The 26,656-nt window shown below is 35.3% G+C and overlaps 1 protein-coding gene across 1 annotated transcript in view; it reads left to right on the top strand.

The window, feature by feature from the left end:
- The window catches only part of LOC128243570 (leucine-rich repeat and coiled-coil domain-containing protein 1-like), a 183,808-nt gene that overhangs the window by 92,814 nt on the left and 64,338 nt on the right, over positions 1–26,656 (top strand). Inside the window, exons 11-12 of the mRNA XM_052961418.1 lie at positions 724–823; positions 10,061–10,179. Coding sequence (XP_052817378.1) covers positions 724–823; positions 10,061–10,179 — 219 coding nt within the window. The remainder of the gene's footprint in view (positions 1–723; positions 824–10,060; positions 10,180–26,656) is intronic.

Genomic DNA, 26,656 nt, shown 5'->3' on the forward strand with positions numbered 1-26,656 from the left:
ATACTTCATGAATATGAATTTATAGCAAACAAACAAGCATCAGGTATGAAAATAAATGCCCCTACATTACGAATACTTAGAATTACGTATCTATGAAGCTATCGATAAAACGTTAAGATCCGTATCTATGAAGCTATGGATAGATAAGTAAAATTGCGTATCTATGAAGTAAAGGGTTAAAGAAGCTAGAAATATAAAGATGTCTATTATTTCATTTTGGAAAGTTGTCAATGTAGCTACCTATAGTTAATGAGTCCATTAGTTGAAGGACTTATCTTGATTTGATAATATCAGCAGGGGACTTTCTCATGTGGACTAGAGTTGGTTTTTATACCAAGAAAAAAGAGCAATTATTATGTTTGTATTCTTTGATGTTGATGCTTCTTAACTTACTTAACTGATTAAACATCAAAGAAACTTAAAAGAAATAACATATCTCATTAACCATCCTAGACTTTGGAACATAAGATGTTCAAAGCCTGGTCACTTTCTCATTATCCTTAAATAATTGAAAAGAAACCCCTAGGGAACTAATTCTAATCTGCTATTACAACTTCAGCCTAATTTACCATATATCAACTGCATGCACCCTCAACCATGCATCATCAACCATGGACCATCAACCATACACCATCAACCATGGACCATCTTCCGTGCACCATCATCCATTTAAGAAATGGCAACCAAGCTTGAAACAATGAGCAAATAAATTTTACATTTCAGGATATCATGCAGGAGCTGGAAACAGAAAGAGAGCGGAGATGGAAGGCTGAGGTAGCTGCCAAAAAGCTGGTGGACCATATCAAAACTCTCACCAGTAAAGGTAAAAACCATTCTCTACCTGGTCCTATGTTATGTCAAAACTCTAACCAGGAAAGGTTATGCCTAGTTTTGTATAAATAGAGGTAATATCTATAAGTACAGGTAATACCAGGTCCTGTATAAGTACAGAAAATACCTGGTCCTATAAGTACAGGTTATGCCCGGTCCTCTATCAGAACAGCTAATGCCAGGTCCTATATAAGTACAGGTAATGCCTTTTTCTATATAAGTACAGGTAATGCCTTGTCCTATATAAGTACAGGTAATGCCTGGTCCTATATAAGTACAGGTAATGCCTGGTCCTATATAAGTACAGGTAATGCCTGGTCCTATATAAGTACAGGTAATGCCTGGTCCTATATAAGTACAGGTAATGCCAGGTCCTATATAAGTACAGGTAATGCCTGGTCCTATATAAGTACAGGTAATGCCAGGTCCTATATAAGTACAGGTAATGCCTGGTCCTATATAAGTACAGGTAATGCCTGGTCCTATATAAGTACAGGTAATGCCAGGTCCTATATATGTACAGGTAATGCCTTTTTCTATATAAGTACAGGTAATGCCAGGTCCTATATAAGTACAGGTAATGCCAGGTCCTATATAAGTACAGGTAATGCCTTTTTCTATATAAGTACAGGTAATGCCTGGTCCTATATAAGTACAGGTTATGCCTGGTCCTATATATGTACAGGTTATGCCTGGTCCTATATAAGTACAGGTTATGCCTGGTCCTATATAAGTACAGGTTATGCCTGGTCCTATATAAGTACAGGTAATGCCTGGTCCTATATAAGTACAGGTTATGCCTGGTCCTATATAAGTACAGGTAATGCCTGGTCCTATATAAGTACAGGTAATGCCTGGTCCTATATAAGTACAGGTAATGCCTGGTCCTATATAAGTACAGGTTATGCCTGGTCCTATATAAGTACAGGTAATGCCTGGTCCTATATAAGTACAGGTAATGCCAGGTCCTATATAAGTACAGGTGATATCTGGTCCTTTGCAAGTACAGGTGATATCTGGTCCTTTGCAAGTACAGGTAATGCCAGGTCCTATATAAGTACAGGTGATATCTGGTCCTTTGCAAGTACAGGTGATATCTGGTCCTTTGCAAGTACAGGTAATGCCTGGTCCTATATAAGTACAGGTAATGCCTGGTCCTATATAAGTACAGGTAATGCCTGGTCCTATATAAGTACAGGTTATGCCTGGTCCTATATAAGTACAGGTAATGCCTGGTCCTATATAAGTACAGGTTATGCCTGGTCCTATATAAGTACAGGTAATGCCTGGTCCTTTATAAGTACAGGTAATGCTTGGTCCTATATAAGTATAGGTAATGCCAGGTCCTATAAAAGTACATGTAATGCCTGGTCCTATATAAGTACAGGTAATGCCTGGTCCTATATAAGTACAGGTAATGCCTGGTCCTATATAAGTACAGGTAATGCCTGGTCCTATATAAGTACAGGTTATGCCTGGTCCTATATAAGTACAGGTTATGCCTGGTCCTATATAAGTACAGGTAATGCCTGGTCCTATATAAGTACAGGTAATGCCTGGTCCTATATAAGTACAGGTGATATCTGGTCCTTTGCAAGTACAGGTAATGCCTGGTCCTTTATAAGTACAGGTAATGTCTGGTCCTATATAAGTACAGGTAATGCCTGGTCCTATATAAGTACAGGTAATGCCTGGTCCTATATAAGTACAGGTAATGCCAGGTCCTATATAAGTACAGGTGATATCTGGTCCTTTGCAAGTACAGGTAATGCCTGGTCCTATATAAGTACAGGTAATGCCTGGTCCTATATAAGTACAGGTTATGCCTGGTCCTATATAAGTACAGGTAATGTCTGGTCCTATATAAGTACAGGTAATGCCTGGTCCTATATAAGTACAGGTAATGCCTGGTCCTATATAAGAACATGTTATGCCTGGTCCTATATAAGTACAGGTTATGCCTGGTCCTATATAAGTACAGGTTATGCCTGGCCCTATATAAGTATAGGTAATGCCTGGTCCTATATAAGTATAGGTAATGTCTGGTCCTTTGCAAGTACAGGTTATGCCTGGTCCTATATAAGTACAGGTAATGCGTGGTCCTATATAAGTACATGTTATGTCTGGTCCTTTGCAAGTACAGGTTATGCCTGGTCCTATATGAGAACAGGTTATGCCTGGTCCTATATATGTACAGGTTATGCCTGGTCCTATATAAGTACAGGTAATGCCTGGTCCTATATAAGTACAGGTTATGTCTGGTCCTTTGCAAGTACAGGTTATGCCTGGTCCTATATGAGAACAGGTTATGCCTGGTCCTATATATGTGCAGGTTATGCCTTGTCCTATATAAGTACAGGTAATGCCTGGTCCTATATAAGTACAGGTTATGTCTGGTCCTTTGCAAGTACAGGTAATGCCTGGTCCTGTATGAGAACAGGTTATGCCTCATCCTATATATGTACAGGTTATGCCTGGTCCTATATAAGTACAGGTAATGCCTGGTCCTATATAAGTACAGGTAATGCCTCATCCTATATAAGTACAGGTTATGCCTCATCCTATATAAGTACAGGTAATGCCTGGTCCTATATGAGTACAGGTTATGCCTGGTCCTATATAAGTACAGGTTATGCCTCATCCTATATAAGTACAGGTTATGCCTGGTCCTATATAAGTACAGGTAATGCCTGGTCCTTTATATGTACAGGTTATGCCTGGTCCTATATAAGTACAGGTTATGCCTCATCCTATATAAGTACAGGTTATGCCTCATCCTATATAAGTACAGGTTATGCCTCATCCTATATAAGTACAGGTTATGCCTCATCCTATATAAGTACAGGTTATGCCTCATCCTATATATGTACAGGTTATGCCTGGTCCTATATAAGTACAGGTTATGCCTCATCCTATATAAGTACAGGTTATGCCTGGTCCTTTGCAAGTACAGGTAATGCCTGGTCCTATATATGTACAGGTTATGCCTGGTCCTATATAAGTACAGGTAATGCCTGGTCCTATATAAGTACAGGTAATGCCTGGTCCTATATAAGTACAGGTAATGCCTCATCCTATATAAGTACAGGTTATGCCTCATCCTATATAAGTACAGGTAATGCCTGGTCCTATATAAGTACAGGTTATGCCTGGTCCTATATAAGTACAGGTTATGCCTCATCCTATATAAGTACAGGTAATGCCTGGTCCTATATAAGTACAGGTTATGCCTGGTCCTATATATGTACAGGTTATGCCTGGTCCTATATAAGTACAGGTTATGCCTCATCCTATATAAGTACAGGTTATGCCTCATCCTATATAAGTACAGGTTATGCCTCATCCTATATAAGTACAGGTTATGCCTCATCCTATATAAGTACAGGTTATGCCTCATCCTATATAAGTACAGGTTATGCCTCATCCTATATAAGTACAGGTAATGCCTGGTCCTATATGAGTACAGGTTATGCCTGGTCCTATATAAGTACAGGTTATGCCTCATTCTATATAAGTACAGGTTATGCCTCATCCTATATAAGTACAGGTTATGCCTGGTCCTATATAAGTACAGGTTATGCCTCATCCTATATAAGTACAGGTTATGCCTCATCCTATATAAGTACAGGTTATGCCTGGTCCTATATAAGTACAGGTTATGCCTCATCCTATATAAGTACAGGTTATGCCTGGTCCTATATAAGTACAGGTTATGCCTGGTCCTATATAAGTACAGGTTATGCCTCATCCTATATAAGTACAGGTTATGCCTCATCCTATATAAGTACAGGTTATGCCTCATCCTATATAAGTACAGGTTATGCCTCATCCTATATATGTACAGGTTATGCCTCATCCTATATAAGTACAGGTTATGCCTCATCCTATATATGTACAGGTAATGCCTGGTCCTATATAAGTACAGGTTATGCCTCATCCTATATAAGTACAGGTTATGCCTCATCCTATATATGTACAGGTTATGCCTCATCCTATATAAGTACAGGTTATGCCTGGTCCTTTATAAGTACAGGTTATGCCTCATCCTATATAAGTACAGGTAATGCCTGGTCCTTTATATGTACAGGTTATGCCTGGTCCTATATAAGTACAGGTTATGCCTCATCCTATATAAGTACAGGTAATGCCTGGTCCTATATGAGTACAGGTAATGCCTCATCCTATATAAGTACAGGTTATGCCTCATCCTATATAAGTACAGGTTATGCCTGGTCCTATATAAGTACAGGTAATGCCTCATCCTATATAAGTACAGGTTATGCCTCATCCTATATAAGTACAGGTTATGCCTGGTCCTATATAAGTTCAGGTTATGCCTCATCCTATATAAGTACAGGTTATGCCTGGTCCTATATAAGTACAGGTTATGCCTCATCCTATATGAGTACAGGTTATGCCTGGTCCTATATAAGTACAGGTTATGCCTGGTCCTATATAAGTACAGGTTATGCCTGGTCCTATATAAGTACAGGTTATGCCTGGTCCTATATAAGTACAGGTTATGCCTGGTCCTATATGAGTACAGGTTATGCCTGGTCCTATATAAGTACAGGTTATGCCTCATCCTATATAAGTACAGGTTATGCCTCATCCTATATAAGTACATGTTATGCCTCATCCTATATAAGTACAGGTTATGCCTCATCCTATATAAGTACAGGTTATGCCTGGTCCTATATAAGTACAGGTTATGCCTCATCCTATATAAGTACAGGTTATGCCTGGTCCTATATAAGTACAGGTTATGCCTCATCCTATATGAGTACAGGTTATGCCTGGTCCTATATAAGTACAGGTTATGCCTCATCCTATATAAGTACAGGTTATGCCTGGTCCTATATAAGTACAGGTTATGCCTGGTCCTATATAAGTACAGGTTATGCCTCATCCTATATAAGTACAGGTTATGCCTCATCCTATATAAGTACAGGTTATGCCTCATCCTATATAAGTACAGGTTATGCCTCATCCTATATAAGTACAGGTTATGCCTCATCCTATATGAGTACAGGTTATGCCTGGTCCTATATAAGTACAGGTTATGCCTCATCCTATATAAGTACAGGTTATGCCTGGTCCTTTGCAAGTACAGGTAATGCCTGGTCCTATATATGTACAGGTTATGCCTGGTCCTATATAAATACAGGTTATGCCTGGTCCTATATAAGTACAGGTAATGCCTGGTCCTATATAAGTACAGGTAATGCCTCATCCTATATAAGTACAGGTTATGCCTCATCCTATATAAGTACAGGTAATGCCTGGTCCTATATAAGTACAGGTTATGCCTGGTCCTATATAAGTACAGGTTATGCCTCATCCTATATAAGTACAGGTAATGCCTGGTCCTATATAAGTACAGGTAATGCCTGGTCCTATATATGTACAGGTTATGCCTGGTCCTATATAAGTACAGGTTATGCCTCATCCTATATAAGTACAGGTTATGCCTCATCCTATATAAGTACAGGTTATGCCTCATCCTATATAAGTACAGGTTATGCCTCATCCTATATAAGTACAGGTTATGCCTCATCCTATATAAGTACAGGTTATGCCTCATCCTATATAAGTACAGGTTATGCCTCATCCTATATAAGTACAGGTAATGCCTGGTCCTATATGAGTACAGGTTATGCCTGGTCCTATATAAGTACAGGTTATGCCTCATTCTATATAAGTACAGGTTATGCCTCATCCTATATAAGTACAGGTTATGCCTGGTCCTATATAAGTACAGGTTATGCCTCATCCTATATAAGTACAGGTTATGCCTCATCCTATATAAGTACAGGTTATGCCTCATCCTATATAAGTACAGGTTATGCCTCATCCTATATAAGTACAGGTTATGCCTGGTCCTATATAAGTACAGGTTATGCCTGGTCCTATATAAGTACAGGTTATGCCTCATCCTATATAAGTACAGGTTATGCCTCATCCTATATAAGTACAGGTTATGCCTCATCCTATATAAGTACAGGTTATGCCTCATCCTATATATGTACAGGTTATGCCTCATCCTATATAAGTACAGGTTATGCCTCATCCTATATATGTACAGGTAATGCCTGGTCCTATATAAGTACAGGTTATGCCTCATCCTATATAAGTACAGGTTATGCCTCATCCTATATAAGTACAGGTTATGCCTGGTCCTATATAAGTACAGGTTATGCCTGGTCCTATATGAGTACAGGTTATGCCTCATCCTATATAAGTACAGGTAATGCCTGGTCCTTTATATGTACAGGTTATGCCTGGTCCTATATAAGTACAGGTTATGCCTCATCCTATATAAGTACAGGTAATGCCTGGTCCTATATGAGTACAGGTAATGCCTCATCCTATATAAGTACAGGTTATGCCTCATCCTATATAAGTACAGGTAATGCCTGGTCCTATATAAGTACAGGTAATGCCTCATCCTATATAAGTACAGGTTATGCCTCATCCTATATAAGTACAGGTAATGCCTGGTCCTATATAAGTTCAGGTTATGCCTCATCCTATATAAGTACAGGTTATGCCTGGTCCTATATAAGTACAGGTTATGCCTCATCCTATATGAGTACAGGTTATGCCTGGTCCTATATAAGTACAGGTTATGCCTCATCCTATATAAGTACAGGTTATGCCTGGTCCTATATAAGTACAGGTTATGCCTGGTCCTATATAAGTACAGGTTATGCCTGGTCCTATATGAGTACAGGTTATGCCTGGTCCTATATAAGTACAGGTTATGCCTGGTCCTATATAAGTACAGGTTATGCCTCATCCTATATAAGTACAGGTTATGCCTCATCCTATATAAGTACAGGTTATGCCTCATCCTATATAAGTACAGGTTATGCCTGGTCCTATATAAGTACAGGTTATGCCTCATCCTATATAAGTACAGGTTATGCCTGGTCCTATATAAGTACAGGTTATGCCTCATCCTATATGAGTACAGGTTATGCCTGGTCCTATATAAGTACAGGTTATGCCTGGTCCTATATAAGTACAGGTTATGCCTGGTCCTATATAAGTACAGGTTATGCCTGGTCCTATATAAGTACAGGTTATGCCTGGTCCTATATAAGTACAGGTTATGCCTGGTCCTATATAAGTACAGGTTATGCCTGGTCCTATATAAGTACAGGTTATGCCTCATCCTATATAAGTACAGGTTATGCCTGGTCCTATATAAGTACATGTTATGCCTCATCCTATATAAGTACAGGTTATGCCTCATCCTATATAAGTACAGGTAATGCCAGGTCCTATATAAGTACATGTTATGCCTCATCCTATATAAGTACAGGTTATGCCTCATCCTATATAAGTACAGGTAATGCCAGGTCCTATATAAGTTCAGGTTATGCCTGGTCCTTTGCAAGTACAGGTAATGCCTGGTTCTATATAAAATGATACGTTTTATTCAAATTACATCTATTGAACTTGACTGTTACAACTAACTCACATATTCTGTGAAATGCATGCATCAAATTTGGGAACAAACCAATTCGTTGAATCAGCATTTTTGCCTTTTACCTTTTTTATAGGAATTGCTCTATTGAGGTCTTATAAATTTAGAAATTTTGGCTGCAAATCTAGGAGCCATGGCATTTTCATTCAGTTTTTCATTTGATGATCTGGGACATAGCATGTTGTCAGACTGTTTCATTAATTTTACTTTTTTTTCCTGGAAACCTAACTGAATAGTCTGCTTATAAATTGTAAACCAATCCTTTTCTAAATTCACTTTTTTGAAGTTGATTCAGTTCATTAGGCCTGAATAAAGAATTGAGGGCGACAATTTAAAGATGCACTCTTACTTCCAAATAAGATGTACAACAATTAATGCAGTTGTTTTGATTTATCGTAAAGGATGAATAAATAGGAAAACAATCGTTCCTATAAAGGATACTGTGTTTAATTTAAAGAAAAGCTGCAGAAAACACAGTGTTTCTAATTTATGAGACGGTAGTAATGATCACTGTAGATCTTTTAGGACTCAACAGTCATTTAATATTTGTGCGTTTTTAGCTATTAAATACATGGTAACAATCTTGTTATCAGTAATTAATATTTTCTATAAATGCATTATTTAGTATGATGTTAAAGGTTTATCAGTCAATATTTATGTTTGTTATACATGTGCATTTATTGATTTTAAATACAGTGTCACTTTAAGAAAGATGTTCAAGGACTGGAATCATCTCAAAACTGTAACCTTGGATTATATTTAATTACAAAATCATCCTAAGTTAAAATGTCATATTTTCCTCAAAATTGAATTGTAAATATCCATAAATACATGCAATCAAATGCTATTGACAATGTATTTCCTCTAATCAACATTTGATAACTAAGTTTTAAAGACTGAACACATTTTATTCATAGCAACAGCTTCTTAAAAAAAATGCATTGCAAACAATTTAGCACTTAAGTTTAAATTTTACAAAGATGCTTTTTAAGATGCCCCTGGGGCTGTATATATAAAACTTCTTGGGTAATTTCTTAACCTTTTAATGTCCTGACATGTTTGAAGCCATCATATATTACTTAAAAGAAAATATGCTTTTAATGTAAAAAAATGTATAGTCAATAAAAAATATTTTATTAGGGTAATTAACTTATATTATTATATTACAACCAGTGAGATACTAAACTTAAGAAAATTACTTAAGTTAGGAAGTGACTGAAGATGTTTTATGAACAAGGGCGCTGTTACTCAATAATTACTCATTAAAAGTAAGGAAATGCTTTGTCATTTCTCCATTATTCTGATTTTATTACAATTGATGTTATTTCTCATTTTGTGACCAGTCAGCATTTAAAGCCATTATACATCTCACAAATGTAATAAAGTATAAAAGCTTTTTTTTAGCCATAATTTATGTCATAAAAGTGTGTTTGTAATTGACAACCATTTTCATGGATTTACTTATTTCTCAGTCATCTTTGAAGAAAAAAGCTCAATTAATACTCTGAAATTTTAAATCAAAGGAAGTTACGCATTCTCATTTATGAATAATATCCCCATTTTTTTTCTGATAATTAAGGACATGTTATATGAAGATGAGTTCTTCCGTGAATGTTTTCATTGCGAAAAACCAAGGCGTGAATAAATATTTTACAGGTTCTGAATTTCACAGAATATTATAGAAATGTTCCCATCGTCCCTCATGACGGTGTTATTGTTTCAATTTCCGGTGGGCAGCGAAGGATGATGGAGACATGAAGGACTTGGCTATTGATGCGACGTCACGCCTCAAACAAACCGTTATGAATGAACGGGAAGTGAAGCTGAGGCTGCAGGAAGAAAATGAACAGTTAAAGGTAATATCAATATCAACGACTGTAAGTGAGTGTGGGTCTTTATTCTAAGGCTTGAAATAGGGGCTTTAAATTAATCTGCAATTCTGGTAACAGCCAGCATACTATGAGTGTGTCTGATCAGTCCCTTTTAAAGTCGTACTTGCTGACAAAAGATTAGATTGCAGTTTTTCATATTTACATTCTAAAATTGATATCTTATAAAATGAGTTTTTCGGCAATTTTCCAAATATGTCAGATCTTTTCAATTGTGATTTATCATAATATATGACTGAAATGAAAGCATTGATACCAAAATCAGCTGATTCAGAGACAAAAACTGTTGATCTGTGAGAGTGCAGCTTTAAATTAGGATCAGGCTTATTTAAGCACTCCAGTCTTGGCATAATTTTTTAAATATTTCCATTTTGAGTATTTCTATAACTTTATAACAAAGTTATATTGATACTAATCACAATTTATTAACATTTTTTTTGTAAAATCAAGTTGACGAATGTAATTTGTTGTAAAGAGTTGAGACACAAGCTTGTAATGCTCAAGTTGTTTTGAGAAATTGTTGCCAGGAAGGTTTACTTGATTGCTGGAACTTGGCGGTCTGCATCGTTAGCAATTATGTGTTTTTAAGTTGTTTTTCTGCGTGTTACAGTTTTTATCTGATCTTCATGAAACTTTGTCAGAATATTTGCCAGCATGATTGAAGACCAGTGTGAATATGGGTCATCTCTGGTAAAACCTATGCGACTAGGTCATATAGGACAAACTTTTGTGGTATACATTCTCAGACCAGGGGTCAAATACTACATCACTAGGTAGGGTTTTAGTTATAAGTTATAAAGGGGTGCTCTGAGGGCGGCTTATGGACCTGCATAGTACCATTCAAATTGTAAAAAATGATGCCATCTTGGATTTAAAAATGTAAGTTTGACTCTTTCTTTGTTGAAAGATTTAAACTTGAAGCAGAAATATAGTTGTTGACCCGCTCGAGTACAAACTCAGGACAAAAGTTTGTTTGACATTTGTTTTGAAAATTGATTTGACATGAAATAAATATAATTTACGAGGGTTAAGTGCTGAGCATTTTCCTGTTTCTCACAGTATTTGTCCCAAAAAGAAATTTTGTAAGTAAACTTACCAAATACATAGTGCCATTTTACATTTCATGATCCATGACTTAACTTTCTTCTTCAAACAAAGCTCTAAAATTGTCGTACATCCTTTGGAGCGGCACAGTGGTATAAAATAAATAATCAATCGAATTATCTCCCCTTATAATTGACAAATGACATTCACCGTCATCAACTTTTTCAGATTGGAATGATAATGTTAAATAAGCCATAATGGCACAATTATTTTAACTTGGTAACTTTTTTTATATATACTATGTATGCACTGTGCTGCTTGTGGAGTTTTGTGCTGTTCTTTCATGTTTCTTGTTTGTGATTTTATGTTGTATGTCTTTGGCGTTTACCCAGTGCCATTAAACTGGGTTTATGTTTAAACTTTTTGCTACTGAGCTTGTTTCTGTAGCTTTTTGCATAAATATTGCCATTTGGTAGCATAAACATAACACAAATGTATGCCAGAAGTGATTGAAATTAAATATTTTAAATTCACTGAAACATCATTTATTTATTAGCCATATATGTATATCACATATTATCTCATTCATTTGAGGCTCTGAGTGATAATCTTAACTTATGTAAAACTGAATTCGTACATTGCTTTTGATCAAAGAAATTTTCAATTATCAGGCAAAAATCTTCAGTTCATATAAGGAACATGTAATAAATACTTATTTCAGAAACATATGATACGTAATTGATTTCAAGTTTGTCCGAAAATACGGTATTAGTTTTGAATGTCTATACGTAATCTCTTTTTTACAGAAGATGACAAAACAGAGACAGTAGTTAATTTGTAGTCAGCTTGCTGTGTTGAAAAAGATGAGCCAGTGGTCACGTATGCTTCCCATCCTCTGAAAAGCCAAACCTTTTACAATTAATGGGCTAATTATAACTGAATTATGGCAGACATTGGGTGCCCCTGATAATCTAGAACTTTTTAAGCAATGCATGGATAGTTTGTATGTAACAAATAATTTCAAAGAAACCTCAAACATATCATTTCAGACTGAATATTTTATACAAATGAAACTCCAAACAAAGAATCACCTCTTGTTAGGATATAAAAAAAAAAATTGGGTAAATTTAGTAATATCAAATTTTGAATAAAGAGATCTCCTAATATTTTGATGTATTAGAAATATTTCGTTTCAATTCTGGCATGCAATATGATTTAAAGTTAGATCTGCTCACGATTCCACATTTTAATAAAATGGCCATGGCTTGATTTCCAGTTGTTTGGTGGGATAGTGGCCAAGTCGATCCTCCTAAAATGGAAATCCATGTACCATTTTCTGCCCAGGCAGTGGATTAGAGATTAATTCAAATCAGCTTTCTTCACAAACAAGCTAAAATAAATTTGCATAAACAATAATTTTAAGCCTATGAAAGACTTTATCAATTGTTTTATTAGCCTAACAGCGTTCCAGGGGCCGTATTCTATAAACAACTTGTATTCAATAAGCAACTTAAATTGAACTTAAACTAAAGATTAGAAATAGTGTTTTGATTGGCCTGTATATTTAGCTGACCAATAGGCTGAATGGAATCACTGAAGCACGTCTAAGGATAAGGATAAGATCAATATTGAATACTAGCCCTGGGTTCTTACCAGTGTTTACATATCCATCCTCAGTACTTGAAAGCATTAGTCCGCCCGTTTAGCTCATTCGGGCGGAGCACTTTCAAATCCTTTCTACAACCAATTGAACTGTCCACTGCCCCTGGCATGTACAGAAAGTTGTCAGTTCCTTGCAGAGGTGAAAGCACCTAGTACAGGGTAAACCTCCCAGGAAAGGTTTGCGGTATATGTCTTGTCAGTCTGAAATATACAACAATATATCATTTCGCTATGAGGGGGAAAAATTCACTGTACTTTATCATGTATTTTATATCACTGCGCCTTACCAAAAATCAGTCTAACGACAATTTAATTGAAATAAACGATGATAATGTCAAATGAGGGGGGAAAATTCACTGCACTTTACCATTTATATCACTGGGCTGTTCCAAATAAGACAAACGACAATTTTACTGAAAAGTAGCGCTTTGTTTGAACAAAAACTTTACCATGACAGGAACATGAAATTTAAAATAGCATATATAGTACTATATATTTGGTGGGTTTACCAACAACATAACTTTGTATATATATATAGTACTATATATTTGGTGGGTCTACCTACAAAATTACTTTCTTGGACAAATACAGTAAGAAACAGGAAATACCTGCACTTTACCCTTTAAAATCATAGTCATTTGATGTGGATTTTATTTTTCATGCAAATGTAACTTTTGTCCTAAAATGAGTTTGAACTCGAATCATTGGTTGCACCCTCCTGCCCTAGCGGAGACCAGTAGAGCACCCTTCTGTCATTAATTACTAAAGACTGTCCTATTTTGTTTTAATTGATTAAAATGTGTAATATTATCATAAATTCATAGTCACTTTATTATTTGGCATTGTGAACCTTTATTCACGGACTGATACAATGTGACCATTCCTCCTTTACCACCCTGTCCATTCGCTGCAGCAGGGACCCTGTTGTTTTTAAAATTTGGCTAAATCACTGCTATATATTATATAATAGCTCATTGAATCCTAAAAAAATTGTTTAAAGGTCTGCCTACTGTCATTAATCTGTTACACACACCCTGTGTCAGATTTTGCATTGACAATGTGTCAGTCAATGAGATTGTTTTTCAAGTCCGTAATAACCTGAAGAAATATCTTAATGATGAAGGTGGGCTTTCTCGCTATGCTCACGCCGCCCTTTCTTAATAATTTAAGATCTTACTTCATGTCATCTAACTATTACATATTAATTAGGATCAGGGTAAAACAATAGGTGAAACCAGTGTGAATATCGGTCAGCGGCATTTAACAATACACCTTGCTGCAAAAATAACATATGTTATACTGAAAAATAAAACCTTAATATGGTATCCGCATTATATAAAACCCAATGTTTCAAATACTCAGATGAAAAACTTTAAAAAAAAACAGAACAAGAATATTAAATTTATCCTTAATATGAGACGCTCGTAAGCCTTAAAATCTTTCCGACATATTTTTTCCTGCTTACAGTATGTCTAGCCTATATTGTAAACAGCTTATACTTACTTAAGGAGACTTAGGCAAAATGTGTTTACCCCATGAAATATATTTAATAGTCTGAAACAAGACAATATCTTTCAAGAAATCATTTTGAGGCGCCTAAGCAGGATTGTTTTCCAATGTAAAAAATTGTCATGGTATTTTCTCAAGCAAATCTGTTGTAACCATAGGTGATAGGTCAGGGATTGTGAAACATTTTTTATAATAATAATTATAAGAAGCTTAAGTACTGGATATCCAAGACTGTTTTTCCCATTGCCCAATAAATGTTCAAGAATTACATCAAAATTGATAAACAAGTCTGCTTTTACCTTGAAGAGCCTGGATAAACAAACACTCTCGCTAATACCATGTTCAAAAAAATAAAATGTTTTCGAGGTTTTTAACCCCATTTTATCATATTAATTTTTAGCAAGCTGTGATTCAGATCCTGGGGGTCATTTCAATACAAAATAAAGTTCCAGACGTAAGCTCCTTTTGGCATCAACCGTGTTTCAATAAAAAATTCATAAGAACATCAAGTGTATAGATTCTGCCCATGACTTGATGTAAGTTTGGAGCACTCTTAAGCAGCATATCGTTTCTCAGGGTAAGGTTAACAACTCAGATATCATTTCTCAGGGTAAGGTTAACAAGTCAGATATCGTTTCTCAGGGTAAGGTTAACAACTCGGATATCATTTCTCAGGGTAAGGTTAACAACTCAGATATCATTTCTCAGGGTAAGGTTAACAACTCAGATATCATTTCTCAGGGTAAGGTTAACAACTCAGATATCATTTCTCAGGGTAAGGTTAACAACTCGGATATCATTTCTCAGGGTAAGGTTAACAACTCAGATATCATTTCTCAGGGTAAGGTTAACAACTCAGATATTGTTTGGCAGGGTAAAGTTAACAACTCAGATATTGTTTGGCAGGGTAAGGTTAACAACTAAGATATTGTTTTGCAGGGTAAGGTAAACAACTAAGATATCGTTTCACAGGGTAAGGTTAACAACTAAAATATCTTATTGAAATGGGCCACCCTGACTGATTCTGCCACCTATGATTACAACTGTCTTTTTCAACACATTTTCTGTTCAAATAATGGTTTATAAGGCATTCAGATACTAAACTGAGACAGTTTAAATGCTTTTAATATTTATTTCAACAAAATCTGGTATTTTCTAAAAAAAAATGAGCGTTGGAGAATGGTGTCCTTTTTTGTAAGGGACACCGAAAGGAAAGCGTCTTGTCTGGCTGTTATAAAAAACCTGAAGAAGTTCATATATTAGTATACAAACAGCTCATTGATATGTGAAGACAACCAGGAAACTGATAATTTGTTGTTTGATTGAAATTCATTGAGTCACAAGTCTGTATATCCTGACATATTACATTCGCCTATCTTTCATTTGGTCAGTTATTTTCAAAATATTGCCTGATGGCATATAATTTGTCTGCAATCTTTCTGCAGACAATATTTGATGACACCCTGCAGACAGGACCTTTTTCTGCAATATTTCATGGATTGGTGATTACAGAAAGTACAAGGTCTAAGTATTTGTTTTAGCTTGAAAAACATGACATCCCTTTGCATTTGAGATAGAGACCTCGTTTGTCAGGAAGGATTCAATGCATTACGCTTGAATAACTGCAGGTTATGCCCTTGTTTGTCTTGAGTCATTGTAGGTTAATTATTCCCTTGTTTTTCTTGAATCAATGCAGGTTTTATCCTGGTTTGTCTAGAATCATTGTAGAATTTATCCTTGTTTGTCTTTAATCACTGTAGGTTATGCCCTTGTTTGTCTTGAATCACTGCAGGTCATGCCCTTGTTTGTCTTGAATCACTGCAGGTTATGCCCTTGTTTGTCTTGAATCACTGCAGGTTATGCCCTTGTTTGTCTTGAATCACTGTAGGTTATGCCCTTGTTTGTCTTGAATCACTGCAGGTTATGCCCCTGTTTGTCTTGAATCACTGCAGGTTATGCCCTTGTTTGTCTTGAATCACTGTAGGTTATGCCCTTGTTTGTCTTGAATCACTGCAGGTTATGCCCTTGTTTGTCTTGAATCACTGTAGGTTATGCCCTTGTTTGTCTTGAATCACTGCAGGTTATGCCCTTGTTTGTCTTGAATCACTGCAGGTTATGCCCTTGTTTGTCTTGAATCACTGTAGGTTATGCCCTTGTTTGTCTTGAATCACTGTAGGTTATGCCCTTGTTTGTCTTGAATCACTGCAGGTTATGCCCCTGTTTGCCTTGAATCACTGCAGGTTATGCCCCTGTTTGCCTTGAATCACTGTAGGTTGTGCCCTTGTTTGTCTTGAATCACTGTAGGTTATGCCCTTGTTTGTCTTGAATCACTGAAGGTTATGGCCGTGTTTTTATAAAATCACTGTAGGATTTATCCTTGTTTGTCTTGAATCACTGCAGGTTATACCCTTGAATGCATTGAATCACTGTAGGTTATACATTTGTTTGCCTTGAATCACTGTAGGTTTTACCCTTGTATGCATTGAATCACTGTAGGTTATGCATTTGTTTGCCTTGAATCACTGTAAGTTATGCCCTTGTTTGCCTTGAATCACTGTAGGTTTTACCCTTGTATGCATTGAATCACTGTAGGTTATGCATTTGTTTGCCTTGAATCACTGTAGGTTATGCCCTTGTTTGCCTTGAATCACTGTAGGTTTTACCCTTGTATGCATTGAATCACTGTAGGTTATGCATTTGTTTGCCTTGAATCACTGTAGGTTTTACTCTTGTTTGCCTTGAATCACTGTAGGTTTTACCCTTGTATGCATTGAATCACTGTAAGTTATGCCCTTGTTTGCCTTGAATCACTGTAGGTTATGCATTTGTTTGCCTTGAATCACTGTAAGTTATGCCCTTGTTTGCCTTGAATCACTGTAGGTTTTACCCTTGTATGCATTGAATCACTGTAGGTTATGCATTTGTTTGCCTTGAATCACTGTAGGTTTTACCCTTGTATGCATTGAATCACTGTAGGTTATGCATTTGTTTGCCTTGAATCACTGTAGGTTTTACTCTTGTTTGCCTTGAATCACTGTAGGTTATGCATTTGTTTGCCTTGAATCACTGTAGGTTTTACCCTTGTATACATTGAATCACTGTAGGTTATGCATTTGTTTGCCTTGAATCACTGTAGGTTTTACCCTTGTATGCATTGAATCACTGTATGTTATACTTTTTGTTTGTCTTGAATCACTGTAGGTTTTACCCTTGTTTGCATTGAATCTAGTGTTGAAAGCCGTTAGTGTTGTTGTTTGTCTTGCAGTTGCATGTCTATTGTCTAAGATTCTAGACTATTGCATTGTTCATAATGCGTCCCTGTGGTAACTGAATTGACTTGCTTTGCATAATGGCCATAAGTCAGGTGATGATGTCAGCTTATGCTTCTTAGATATTATGATTACATCTCACATGGGTGACATTCACTATCATTAGTATGTAAATCATTAAATAAATAAGGACAGGGAAACTCCTATTCCTACTGATTTGGATGTCACATGTCTGAAAATTTCTGATTTATGGGTGGGAATGAGTACTCTTTGGTTGGGTGGTCGTTTAATGCTATTTTTGTTGCAATAAAATAATAGAAAATAGAAATCCTAACAAATGTTTAAAGACCAATTTTCTAGCGTCTGCAATTTCAAGCTGACTATGACATTTTTATTAATTTCAGATATTCTTTTTAGGCATTTTAGTGATAACCACAGAAGTCTTGTGGTTTTCATTGGAGAAATACCATCAAAAGGTTTCAATAATGAATTTTATGCCCTGAAATCCATCTTTCTATCCGCCTGTCTCTTCCAGCGGTTTCTGATTAATAACTAAAGACCACTTTGGCCCAGGAACCTCAAACTTGGTAGGCAGGCTGGCCATGATCAGCAGATGACATTATTGATGTTGTTGTTACTAAAGATTAAAAAACAGTGTCCGCCTTATAAATTAAGATATAATGAATGAAGTGATAAAACCTGGTGTGTTGCTAGGTTGAGGTGAATACTTTACAGGGTTGAAACAACATAACAACATATTTTGGTCAATGGGGTCAAGGTCCCTTTTTTCTAAAAATACAGAATGGTGTAGGAAAAATACAAAACGGGTATTCTCTCAATAACTTGATGTATTATAAATGTTCTGTTGTGTAGGAATAACACTGTTGTGAGGTCTGACTTTGGGTTTGCTTGTAGTGTTGGTGTTGTCATATTCAGGTCTCTGTTACCAAAATTAGAAAAGTTGTTTCTGCTCTATAACTAAATACAGTCATGTAGTTTAATTTATGCCCCCCTTCGAAGAAGAGGGGTATATTGCTTTGCACATGTCGGTCGGTCAGTCGGTAGGTCGGTCGGTCCGTTGGTAGACCAAAGCTTGTCCGAGTGATACCTTAACAATTCCTGGACGTATGGTTACCAAACTTGACATGAATGTTGGGCATGACCAGCAGATGACCCCTATTGATTAAAGGGGTGTAAGGATTTTAAAGCTTGTCTGAGTGATAACAAAACAATGTCTAGACCTATGGTCATCAAACTTGACATGGAGGCTGCGTCTGACCAGTAGATGACCCCTCTTGATTTTATGGGTCATCAGGTCATGTTTTAGGGGGCCAGTTGATGACTCCTATGGATTTTGAGGTCATAGAGTCAATGGTCATGGTCATAACTCAAATTCATCATTAAAATTTTGTCATATTTACTTATTCCCTGCTGCTATAAGAGGATAGATTTTATCTGCAAATATCAGTCATCATCTGAACATGTTATTTCGGTCAATGCATATATCATTAAATTGTCCAAATAATCCTGACAACATGGCGCTTAGGGGGGGCATAATGTTTGACAAACATCTCTTGTTGCAATATATCAGTGACTGGTATAAAGCAAGTTCATGTGAATTTATACTTTGGGATTGCATTTGTGTCTTTGGGGTAAATTTAAGTCAAATTCAAGGTCATTGATGATGAAAATAGATAACAGTTTTACTGAATAAATGAGTTAAGAAATATATGTAATAATAAAACTTGTTATAAAATAGTCTGGGATTTGATTAAGGTCAACTTTATAAAATTTGAAAATATTTTTGGCTCGATATCCTAGGAATGATGTGCAGTGGTTCAAGTAAGTAATTCAAATGTGGTTAAACTTGGTATATTAGCTTATTCATGGAGATGTTATTTCTAGTAAGTAAAATCTGTTCAAGAAATTCGGTTAAATTAGTTATGACATACATGTACGGTTTATGAACTTCTTTTGATGAACAGGTCATGAAGAAATCATCAACTTTGGTTCATGAACTGTTGATGAACTATACATTAATGAAATTTTTAAGAACTTGATGAACAGCTCATGAACAGATTCTCAACAGGTAGGAACAAGGTGAAGAATACTGGTTGTATTTAAATACCCATATCTAAAATGTTCAAAATTTATTATTGCACAAATTTGAAAGCTTGTTTCGTTGCAATTGACAGCTTTTCTTGTTATTTTATTTGCTGACCTTCTTTTGCAACATTTGCTTTTGAAAATCAATTCTGGCCCTGTTGCCTAAATTTGTTCTTTTTTAGATCCCCTGTTTTTCAAGAAAAGAAGTTGAGAAAAGATTGGAGTTGTCAATCATTGGCTGCAATCCTGCAATAACATTTAATCTCAGCTCAAATCCAAAACTGTTCACACGTAACTAGGTACACATGATACGAGACTGTGCACATGTGATACAAGAAATATCTCTTTGGTTTTAAATTCTTTTGCCCTTGTTCACATGTCATAGGCATAAATAACTCTAGGAAAATGAAACTTTTGTTCTCATTGGCATAAAAGACTCTTATACTTAACTGTATTGCTCACAGTTCTTGATATCAAAGCGTTATTTGGAGGTGTGAAAGGTCTGTTTTAGTGTAGCTTTTGGTGACAGTTATCCCATTGAGGTTAATTATCTCTGTTAAAAGTTCCAGGTCTCCTTGATAATGACTGACATTCTCAGCTGGTGGCTCTAATTAGTGGTGTAACTTATTCCTCATAATTCCTTATTAAGATGCCAATTTAAGACAAGTATGTACTATTCAGATCCCTGTCACTATAAGTAATGTGATATACAGCATTTCATTTCCCTTGCGTGGGAGCACAGATGATTGTGTTATAATTGACTTATAGTATACTCAAGGAGGGATACCCGTGCAGAAATTACCAAGACATTCCTGAGAATTTCCTGGGAATTTCCTGAGAAAAAATCCTGAGAAAATCCCAGGAAATTCCTGGGTTCCTGGGACCCAGGCACGGTATTGGAACAGGAATTTTCCAGGAACTCCAGGAATGAAATTTCTTCAAAAAAATCCTGGGTCCAGGATTTTCTTAGGAATTACCCCTGATCTCAGGAAATTCCTGGAACCAGGAAATTCCTGAGAATTTCTGGAGACCAGGAAATTACTGAGAATTTCTTGGGACCAGGAAATTCCTGGGAAATTCTTGAGGACCAGGAATTTCTTTTGAGAAGTTAGTTTTTTTCTTGTCCAAGAAAAATACAGGACCATATTTTATTAAAAGTAAACCACAACTTTAATTTCATTCCACTTCTTATTGATTTACTATTTACAAACAAACAATGATTTTTCATTTTGTTATTCGCTGGGTAAGTTCCTTTGTCATATGATCTCAAGGCATAAGCCAGTCTCAATTTAGATGACACTTGTGTTCACACCGAACCTTTTGTGCACCACATCTGAAAAAAGTATGAACATTTGTATATTTTATAATTTCTTTAAATAGGCCACATCAGGTTAGAGCAATTGGTCAAAGGTCATTGTTAGATTCTAAATTAAATTTCATGTGTGTTAATTATATCCAATTCAATTTATGCAGATAAATAAAAGGTAATGACTTAAGACAAAGGTTTAAACTACATATTTACATAAAAATGGTTCCTAGAATTTGATATTAACAATATATATATTAATGCTCAAACTTTGGTAGTGATAAACTGCATTTTACATGCACAAACTTTCAATTTGCAATTGCCTTAAAGTGTTGCCCTAATATATGCTTATTGCCATGATCTATAGCTAATTACATCAGGAATGTAATTGTTATTATATAATTAATAGTTCTACTTTATGCTTCACATTCATGTTTATAAAAATAAAATTAAGTTTGAAAACTAAAAACTAAATTAAATAACAGATATTCATCAACCTACCATGTGGTTGAGCAGGGATTGCCATTAATGTTCTTTAGCTTTCCAACCTTCCCATCAATTTTTTTATCTTGTTTGGTCACAGGATCCTCATCTTTGCCACAGACACAACAATGGTCATCTATAGTATTAAAATAATAAGGTAATGCATATACACACCCACATGATCATTTATAATAAGTTAATGATAGCTCAATTCTAAAATTGTAAAACTAATATAAAGAAGAGAATATAAAGTTAAATGCAGCTTATACTTTCATGTAATAGCACTTGCGCATATATTCATATAATTACAATGTTTTACAGTCATGAGGCTTCAAAACATCCCAACATTGTGTTAATGGAGGTAAAAGAGAGCATAACACAGAATCTTTAAATGCTGTCAGATAAAGAATTGCAAAAACTTAACTTTATCACTAACCATATTGTATTTATGTTCTTTTTACTGTTTAATAGTATTAAAGTTACATGTTGAAACTGTTCTTACCTTTTAAATGATTAGGAAAAAAGGTTAATCCATCCAAAATATGAAAAGCTTCAGAAACCACCATGTTTACTTTCTTCTCCATACATTTGAATTTCCTAAACAAATGAATGTTAACCTGATGCTGATTGGCTCAGATAAATCTCTGCCGGAAGCTTTCTGCCTGACCTTTCAATGGGCTGATAAGCCCAGGATGTGAAACACCTGGACTCATGAAGAGTGAAAAAATTCTTGAACATCAGCAATAATAAACCTTTCAGCAGTATACTTTCTGTTCATTTAAATATAAATGTTAATTCCCATAAATGTATGATAGAACAAAATATAACATGGTTTTATTTAGGAATAATACAATAAAAAACAGCTACATGTATTTTATTTATATAGATATATATATTATAGTTTGAAATGATTTTGACAGTATTCTAAATTAGTTATTAGTTATATATTAAAATTAATTGTATTCATGAGAATGAAGATAATAAGTTATTCTGAACAAAACCTTCTTTTTGAATTATGCCTGCTATTGCAGGAAAAACAGGAATTTTACTTTTGAATGTTTCCTAGCTACCAGGATAAACAAGGAATTTTGTTTTGTTGCTGAATTTTTGAGAATTTAACTAAATTCCTGACTTTCAGGATAGTTTGAATGTAAAATTCCTGGTGTTGACTGATAAATTCCTGGTTATCTTATTTGCTAAAAGAAAAGTCCTGGAGTATCTTGGAATTGTCCTGGTCCTTGTCTCTGGGTAACTAAAAAATCCTGGTGTGCCTGGAATACCAGAATACCTGCTCCAGGAATCATGAGATTCTCAGGAAATTCCCAGGATTTTGGGAAGACCAGGATAAATTTCTGCACGGGTATAATTGGCTTATAGTAAACTCAGGGCAAATATATATACAGCTTCGTCCAAAACAATAAAACATCCAAAGTTTGAAAATTATTTGCGTCTTTCCGTACTAATAAGTTTGTCCGTTTTTTAAAGAAATAAGCCAATTGCATTCTCATATATATCTCTTTGTTTGGTGGTCACTGGAATAAAGTCAAACTATTGTTAATTTATATATCTCTTTGTGTGGTGATTGTTTTAAGAAACAAAGCCTGTTTTCAGGATTTTCTTTGCCTTTCGCTCATTGTGTTTTCGTGTGGGATAGAATATTTTCTGTATACAAATGTAGCAATCCTTACACTAGTATTGTTTAAATGAAGGATGCATTGAACAAATATATATATATATTTGGTATTTGCATCAGCTAAATTTCTTAGGTTTAACAAATCATGTCAAAATCAAATCCCTACTGTCAGGTTTCGCCCCACCCCGAAATCCATGGTATGTTGAGGAACAAAAAACAACAACATATTCTTGGCTGAACCAGGAAATGCTGATCTTAAACCTTCTTTTTGTAGCATCATGTAGGGGAAATGCACCACGGTTCCTCTGACTAGAATTGGCAATGCTCGGGGCCATGTTTATAATTGCAGGATTTAAGACTGCATATTTTCTTATATTCAGTTATAGGAAGGAAGCAATTAAAGCTTGTCTGGGCTAAGTCTTGGAGGCATTGAGCTTAGATATAAAATTAGATGCAACACCACATTTAGGTACAACATGTGGATCCTCTGGCAATGTCGGAGAGAGGTAGATTTGGGTGTCCAGGTCGGTAGATTGGGTTCAAAAGCGGTAGAATCTCTAAATTCCTTTAATTTTCAGTCAAAAACATTGATGGGTACAATGTCAACAAAAACTTTATGGTTGTTACTATTTTTAGATTTTTCGGAAAATACTCATAAAATATGTCACGGTTCAGGGTCTTGTCAAATGTCGGTGTTTTTGATTGAAAACAGAATTAAGGAATATTACGTCTTACAGGTAAAAAACTCAAGTTTTATATAATATCTAGTATGGCTGCTGATAAATCAGCCAGACTGCCCAACAGGTCTATACAGTGCAGAGTGGAAGAGCAGACGTCTGCAAGATTGTAAATGTTATTTTTTCGCGCCAAAAAGTCGTAAATTTTTTATACATTGAAGATAACTAATAGAACTTTGGGAATGTTATTTCTTTAATGTTTGATCAAAACATTAAAATATGTCATTAAGATTATCAAAGAATATTGATTAGTAAGATGCCAATTAACAAAGAATGCTGAATAGTTAAGATGCTGGTCTTTTGTGCCATAACTTAGAAATGATCTTGGCCAAGGTTTCAAGTTATTTGACAAGTTGTTTATTGCACCATTTCCTTAAAGTGACAGATTATGGGGTATTTTAGCATGGTTGATAGAACTTTGAGGGTTCAGAAATGTTTGTTTTTTTCAAAAGCGGTAGTTTTCGTCGGGAGAGCAGTCGAGTTTACATGTCTGACATAACAATGACATTTAATAATAAATATGCAATAAAGCGTAAAATCAATCCAAAGACATCATGTTTTGGCATGGTTATATTCAAATCTAAACCAATCTTCTTACCTCAGAGAGAAACATAAATTGAGTGTCATATATATCTCTTTGTGTACAGGTCACAGGTCACTTGAAAAAAGCTGTGCCATTGTCATGTATATCTCTTTGTGTGGCAATCGCTGGAAAACAACATACTAGTGTCATATTCATAAATATATATATATATGTCTTTGTATGGTTGGTTGAAAAGGTCGCTTTATAATGTTATACATTATTTCTTTCAATGGTGAATGCTGGCAAAAGGCAGTGCTTTTGTCATATTATATTTCTTTGTGTTAATGGGATTGATAGAAAAAATGCTATTGTCATAAAAATCTCTTTGTTTTGTCACACATGGTTTTCGATGGAAAAAAGCAGTTATGTTGTTATATATATATCACTTTGTGTAGTTGTGCATGAAAAAAAGTCACACTTTTGTCATGTTTATCAATTTGTGTGATGGTCGATTATAGAAAAAGGCTGCGCTTAAATTCTCATGCCTATCTATGTGTGGTGGTTGTTTGAAGGAAGCTGCGATATTGTCATATGTATCTCCTTGTGTTGTGGTCACTGGAAAAGTCTTTGTGTGATGGTTGATGAAAATAGAAGCTCTTTAACATGTTATTTAGATCATTCTGTTTGTTTGTTGGTCCCAGTGAGTGTTGGCAGACACACATGCTTTGCAAATATTGTTAACTGAAAAAAGATGTTAAAAAGATATATTGATATTTATTGTATTGAGAACACAGACATGTTTACACTAGCAACAAATAAACTTGACTATGGCCCCACATAGGGTATCCATCACTTAAGACCTGTCTTGGTTCAGACGAAATATTTCATCATGTTAACCCAAAGCCAAGGTATTAATGCTGACCGCACATCTGTATGTCCCTGTCCTGTAGGTATGTATTCTGCGCCACCTGTGTCTGCTCCCCCCCCCCCCCCCCATTTACCTCCACAAGGGGGGACAACCACCAGCGGCCATTTACCCAGCTCTCAACTTTTTTCACAGCTTCCAGCATTCAATCACCAGTCTCTGGAACCAACTACCATCAAACATAGTCAACCTCCCTACTTTCATTGGGTTCCAGTCAGCTCTTGTGAGACTGGGAGGCTTCTAAAATTCTCCTTGTCTGTTTATAATCATTTATTTTAACCAAGTATAATAATTGAATTTTAAATGTAAAAAGTTTTTCAGACTGCTGCACATTATCACATCGCCAGAATTCTTAATGTAAGAGATGCAATTACTAAAGATGATGATGTTACTTGTATATAGAGAGCTCACCAATTGGATCATGCTACATTTAACAGACCAAGGTTTTCTAATGATTATGTCTAATGCTTGTTGAAAGTTAATGATTATGTTTGTTCTATCTTTATTATCAAGTGACAAATCTTTTCTACTTGCAACTTGTAATTTGATATAACATCTCCTTTTTAATTATATAGACAATTTTCAGTTGATGTTGGTTGGCCTCATTTCTACTATCAATTAAGCACTGAGCTCCTTTGTCATTATTTTGTTTTATAATGATGAAGCTGATACAAATGAATTTTTAGTGTAAAAGATACATTTCCATTCTAAACAGACTCCAATGTCCCTACTCTCTTTCATTTAACTTTCTCACTTTTTGAAAAGGCCTCCTATTCTTTCTCTACTTCTTGGTAAAACCTCCTATTATTCCTACTCTTCAGTGAAAAAAAAACCCCACCTGACTTACAGATCAGTTTTTACCATTATTCGTAAATATGAAGTTTAAAATTCCTTTTTTTCCTACCAAAAAGAGAGTAAAAACCCTTCATTCTCCTACTTTGATTTCTTCATATTGAAGCTCCTATTTTACTCCTAGTTTTCTATAGGTACAGAGTGGTTGAGAGCCTGGATAAAAGTATCTGAATCATTAATTATAAATATTGTTCATAAAATAATCCTGCTTCAATCAACTTTCCTGTATTTACAATAAAAAATATGACTGATATATATGTTGATTTTATGGATACATATGGATACATATTATTTTGATTGATGACTATGGTCTCATCTCTTAATATTTTCTCCACAAGCATGTTTTTATGAAAGCTGCAATTTAATTTATTTTAATTTCATACTCAGTGACTTCC

This window comes from Mya arenaria, chromosome 8 (assembly GCF_026914265.1).
Source record: "Mya arenaria isolate MELC-2E11 chromosome 8, ASM2691426v1".
Classification (NCBI taxonomy): domain Eukaryota; kingdom Metazoa; phylum Mollusca; class Bivalvia; order Myida; family Myidae; genus Mya; species Mya arenaria.